General features: G+C 46.3%; 1 protein-coding gene across 1 annotated transcript; it reads left to right on the forward strand.

The window, feature by feature from the left end:
- Positions 1-245: 245 nt before the first annotated feature.
- lrrc24 (leucine rich repeat containing 24) lies at positions 246-4,092 on the forward strand (the record flags this gene model as incomplete). The annotated part of the gene is made up of 4 exons (XM_079220297.1): positions 246-407; positions 1,260-1,538; positions 2,157-2,325; positions 2,846-4,092. The coding sequence occupies 4 exons, from the start codon at positions 246-248 to the stop codon at positions 4,090-4,092; spliced, it is 1,857 nt and encodes a 618-aa protein (XP_079076423.1).
- Positions 4,093-6,399: the final 2,307 nt, after the last annotated feature.

Here is a 6,399-nt window from a genome sequence, read left to right on the forward strand (position 1 = left end):
CAGTGCTTTTTATTCTTTCCATATGCCATCTGCATAATACAACATATCTGCACCAATCTTTGCTTTCAAGATTAAACACATGATCATGAAAGACATATAAACGGTTTAGTTGATGTAACTAGTGAGTTGAGCGAATGGTGCTTTACGTTTGTCTCTCCGCTCTCTCGTCTTCTCTTTCCAGGTTGTTATTTTTAGAGGGGTCTATACCGTTGAAGCTCCTAAGGTCTACCGTTGAAGAACCCGCCATGGTCCTCCTGCGGCTCTCGGGCCTCGTCCTCGTGGTTGTGGCCCTCGTCCCTCGTCCGTCCGTGGGATGCCCCTCCGGCTGCCGCTGCTACAGCCTCACAGTGGAGTGCGGCTCTCTGGGGATCAAAGAAATCCCGCAGGGCGTCCCCTCTGTCACAGAGGTCAGTCGGCACAATCGGCGACAAGCCTGGGGGCACTAGCTGCCACCACCCCCCTTCCCGCATCAGCGGTTTTCGTACCAGCTGACTTCCTTTCTCATCCCTTCTTATTACCCTGAAATGATTGTGGTTAATCAATTCGCTGTGACCCTCTTTGATGTAAGCCCGAGGGAGGGGCCGCGCTGTTGGCTGTGTAATTATTCATTCTTGCTCAGAAAGTGACTCTCGCACACCCTCTGATCATCTGTTGAGAAGATGTTTAACACTACAACGTCTTTTCCTCTTGGGTTCAGTCCCTCCAGCATTACTGCAATCCATGAATATTAATGAAAAGCATGTCCCACATAAATTGTGCCATTAACCTCAATCAGTGAGTCCGTCTCGTCGATCATACTTCACCTCGTGGCCCGCCGTTGCTTCTTTCAAAAGCAATCCACCGATGCAAGTGCATTTAACAGTCAAGTCGATAGCCGTGCATTGGGGGTGGCTGACAAGGGTCTGGGAGTTCTGTAGCATTTGGCAAAAGAACTGAACCGCAGCACGACCCGCATCGGGTCCTTATTATCACCATCCCGAACTAGCTCATTCCACATTGTTTGTATTGCCCACATTAACATATCTCTGAAGCTCTGCACAGCCCGGTGAGTGCAGACAGCTCTAACGCTGGCCCCGTTGTTAATGCAATCTCTCCTCATGGTTAATACATTTTTCTGCTCAGTGAGCACAGCACTGCAACAAGCCACGCTCACGTCCTCGTGCAAAATAAAGACGTCAATTCAAACATCACATCCACTCCTCTGTGTTTCTAATGTCATCAGTCTGCTAATTAGATTGTACCCTGTCTCTCCACTGCAGACTATCTTTTTCCAGGACAACGCTGTCGTGCAGATCCGTCTTCAGGACCTGACTCGTCTTGGCAGCCTCCATTACCTCTACCTTCAAAACAACAGCATATCAGCGCTGGAGCCCGGGGCCTTCCTCAGCCAGGGGCAGCTGCTGGAGCTGGCCCTCAACGGCAACCTCATCCACCTGGTCACTGCGGACATGTTTCGGGGTCTGGAGCACCTCCGAATCCTGTACCTCGCCGGAAACCAGATCACCAGAGTGCAGGACCACACCTTCAGGGGACTGCAGGTTGGAAATCTGAGTGAAAGGAATGAAGGGATGCAGGCATTGGCGTTAACTTTGTTGCTCGCCAGCCACGGTGGCTAGTGGTCTTCCAAGGTTACTAACCACACAGCATATTAACTAGCTGGCATTTGATTTGATTAAAGTTGTCTATGGTGTGCTATAATGTACTTGAACTAGATTTACAACTAAAATGCAAACGACCACTGTCAAACACCCAAATCAAGAACACATACAAAAAGAATATATATATCATTTATTTCGTGGCTAGTAAGAGTTATTGTATTACGCACCACTGCCAAATTCTACCCGTATTTGTGAAGCGGTGCATGGATGGATAAATGGATGACTGGACAGCAATATTTAATGCTCATTTGGTCTTTCCAAAAACCTTAACCCCAGACCTTTTTGGTGAAGTGAAAAAAGCTTTAGCTTTTGTCAGCAAAGCTACAGCTTTTCCAAAATGGGATGCATTTTATGGATTATATAGAATGACATGTGCTGTAAATCCAATTCACGACAACATGTGGGACTAATCCAGACTGAGTCAGGAGGAAATTGAGTCATTCTGTCTCTGACATTTCTTTTCTGCTATGTCTTTTCTTTCTTTTTTGCCATCTGCAGCGTCTGCAGGAACTTCACCTGCAGGAGAACAGCATAGAGCTGCTGGCGGAGCAAGCTCTGTCGGGCTTGTCATCCCTGGCCCTGCTGGATCTCAGCAGGAATCACCTCCGCACCCTGGGGGCCTCGTCCCTCACACCACTCGTGAGCCTGCAGGTGCTCCGTGTCACAGGTAGGCCGAGCGAGGTCTCACTGTAGAATTACATAATCCCCCAAAATTGTATTCAATGTGCCTTGACAAATGCCTCCATACCGCATGTGTTAATGCAATGCCACAGCCGCAACCTGCACGCTCCTGTCAACGAAAATGAAATGCCTTTTAAGTATGTTTTACATATCAAAGTGTTTCATCGAGCTAATGAGAAAAAGATTTTCCTCAAAGACACAATTTGGGCTGCAATGGGCACCAAGTTACATTATCGAAAGAAAAACCTATTTAGTTTGCCAAACAATGTTCCTTCAAGGCCATTTAGACAGCAGTTCTGGAGCATTCAATCCTATCCCATGGTATTTGTTAACAATTGGAGTTTGCTCAGTTTTCATGGACTTGTAGATTTCTTTTTTTCTGAATACTTTCAGGGATTCTCTACCACTTTGGCTGCAAAGCAAAGGTTCATTATTTTCATTAGAAACAGTCGTTGACACAACCATATACTTGGTTGACCTTGTCTTCTTCCATTCCTCACCTCCAGAGAACCCATGGCGCTGTGATTGTGCCCTGGGCTGGCTGAGAATTTGGATCAGCGAGGACGGACAGCGTCTGTTGAGCTCCGCCGAACAACGCCGGCTGATGTGCTCCGAACCGCCTCGCCTATCCCACCTCAGCCTGGTGGAGGTGGCTCCCAACAGCCTAGTCTGCATCCCCCCCGTGGTGCAGCTCGAGCCCAGCCACCTGACTGTACGACTGGGGGAGAGCCTCCGCGTCTCCTGCCAGGCGTCGGGATACCCTCAGCCTCAGGTGACCTGGAAGAAAGCCTCCCATGGCAAGGCCCAGTTGTCTCCTCGAGGCCTGGTCCAAGAGCTGGGACCCAACGGTGAGCTCTTCAGGCCCGGAGCCGGAGGAGTGGTGACGGCCCTGCCCAGCAGTGGCGGGATTAAGGTTGGGGGTGCCGGAGGAATCCAGGGGCTTGTGCGTGGGACCGAGGAGGGCGGCGAGAGGGACAGCTTTGATCCGGACATGGGCAGCGGCATGCTGTTCCTCAGCAACGTGACTGTAGCGCATGCTGGCCGCTACGAGTGCGAAGCCTGGAACCCCGGCGGCGTGGCCAGGGTTACTTTTCACCTAGCTGTCAACATGTCTTCTTCTTCATACTCATCCCAGTTCTGGCCTCGTTTGAACATGCACTCCTTTGCTCCCTCTTCGTCCAACTCCTTCTATCAGCCAGAGGTTCTGGATGTAAGCCAGGAGCTGCTCTACGAACAGGACAGCATGGACTTCTACGCTCTCGGCCCCGCCACGCAGACCGCCATCGCGATCGGCATCTCCCTGCTGGCGCTCACCGCTGTCCTCCTCTTGATTATGATCTACACTCGTCACCAGCAGTACCGCAAGGAAGAAGGTGGCTCCTACTGCACCAGCAAGGAAGAGAGCATCCTCTATGTGAACGATTACTCTGACGGACCCACCACATTTGCGCAGCTGGAGGAGTACCGTGACGACCACGGCCACGAGATGTACGTGCTCAACCGAACCAAGCCCGTCCTGGGCTCCGCTTCGTCCAGGTGTCCCATGATGAGCGGGTTTGTCCAGCAAAAGGGTATGAAGGAGGCCCTCCTGGGCCACGAAATGGTGCAGACACTGACCAGATCAGGGGGCCTGGGGCTTCGCAGAAACCCGGCAGACGGAGGCGAGGGACCCCTAACGACAGACCCAGAGGAGCTCTTTCTCAGTCAGAGTCTCCTCTTCGGATCGCAGGTTGCCTACGAGATCCATTGTTAAAGAGTTTTAATTGGGAAAAAAAATGTGCTGGTGGACTTAATTAAAGACAGTCGAGGAAATCACCTTGGTGCAACGATTTGAAGCATCAGATTATGATGTGGTCTTCAATAGAGGGAGAGAGTGAGTTAGTGGTTGCTGGGGAAAAACCTGGATCCCTATAAGTCTCTCAGAGATTGACTGTAAGACATTAAGATGGGTCAGAGGGATAAACAGTGATAATTAGGGAATTAGCAGCTGCACCATACATGTCTGTCTCCACGTCTACCCTTTAAAGGTAATTAAGATGGGATACCTTTATCAGAAATGGTTTGTATGACAGTTCATCTAAATCCTCGCAAGTAGTGGGAACTAACCATATGGATTGAAACAGTGAGTCATATTTTGTATTTTTCTTGTTTTTGTGTGTGTTTGTCAGTGTTTTGTATAAATATAATGAAGCTAATTTTCACTGTGAAGTATAGCTGTTTCGTGGACCCTGTTGCAGATCCCATTAGAATTAGACCAGAAAACCAATCCTCTTACTGGAACTACATTATTATCATTACCTACATGTGTGAGTGGGCGTGGGTGGGAGGATTTGTTTAAAGAGGTTAATTTTGAATGCAGCGAAAAGTCTTTTCTTTTTTACATTTCTACCACAGCATTGTTTTCCTTGATGTTAACATGTCTTCTTCTTTTTCTATCTATTTGTTGCAACACAAGAACAAAGGAATCAACATTTCTATTGTTTGAAATGTAATCTTTGGTGGAAATAATTCCATTAACATCAGTCTGTAACAACCATTCCAATGTGAATACTGTACATTTTTGTCTTTAGTTTCTACATAATAAAATGTATTTTAAAAGAATTGGTGCTCCATTTCTTACAAGTCGGCTGGTCTCTCCAACACAGCTGTTCTCTTAATTCTGGAGCGAAACTGTACTTACAAAGGCGTATTGCTTTTCTCCATCCTCTTATTCTTGCACTCAACCCATGACATGAAACGGATGAGTGTGAAAGATGTGTTTTTTTATAGAGACTGTGGCTTTCGGTCACTGTAGAGGTCCATGGTTCAAAACTCTCACTGTAATTCTTTTCCTCTGCTGCCAAGCACAGTGGCATCAGTTGTGCCTTCAGAGCTACTCGTGAACTAGAATAGGAGGATGCTTTGGTAAATGTGTTTTGAAATGCCAGATTTGTGCTATATACCAAGACCGAGAGCCATATTGATTCTCATTTAAACATGTCAGTATTCTTTGAAAAGGATTTGTATTTTCTTGTATCATATTTGAACAACTATATTAAATGGCATGGTTATTTCACAAGAACTCAAAAAAAAAAAAAAAAACAGGACTGAAGGGCATATTCCACATAAAAAAAAGTACTTAATTAATAATACTGCCTGTCACAGGGACTGTACAGCATCACCGCAATGCCAGTATATTACGAGGAATAAAACGCTTACTTTAGCATTGCCTCTTTAACCTGTTTTAATGGGGACATACTCTCCATTTGCAATTTATGTCAATTTGACCGACCTATTGCATGAATATTAATACAGCGGTAATGTATTGCAATCATTTGCCTTAGAATCCAGGTGAGCATAGAGAAATCTAATTAAAGGAATAGTTCAAACCTTTAAGCAGGCTGACACTTGATACATGTTAGCAGTTGACAAATAAGCATATTTCCTTTCATTTCAGAGAGTTAAATTAGAAGAATGATTAGCCTAGCTTAGCATTAAGAGTTGAACTGGGGGAAACAGCGAGCCTTCAGAGGTCAAACATATGTCTGCAAACAGGCTGCGGTCCAATAATCCTTTTTGTTTTAGAAGGCTCCTAAATGAGTGAAATGACCCAGAAGTATCTAAGTTGGCGCCATGATAAGAGCTGTTTGAATCCTCTAAATGCAAAAAAAGGTGCTTTAATGTTTCCTTAATTAGCTCCTTTAGCATAGGAAACACTGGACCTTCCGTAACGAAAAGGGAAGTAGATAATTCCGCCCCATCTGAGTTAATCGACTCAGGACCTGCTTCTTGTGTCTTACAGGGATGAAATCCACCTGACACAGAAACAAGAAACTGACTTAGTGGGACGTCTCTTGTTCTGAACTGTCTCTGGTGTCGGTTAACCGAGACGTTTCACCAGAGACCAAATCTGGTTTAGGGTATAAGGTTAGGGTTAAAAAACAATAATAATAATAAAAAATTGGCCTTTAAATAAGTGAGCTTGTTCCATAACGCAAGCTACAGACAAAACATCCTATGACGTATGAGGAAAAAAAGATCCCTCAACTTTCAGTGTCACGTGGGACACAAACAGCGGCCC

Source organism: Taurulus bubalis (assembly GCF_910589615.1).
Source record: "Taurulus bubalis genome assembly, chromosome: 1".
Taxonomy (NCBI): domain Eukaryota; kingdom Metazoa; phylum Chordata; class Actinopteri; order Perciformes; family Cottidae; genus Taurulus; species Taurulus bubalis.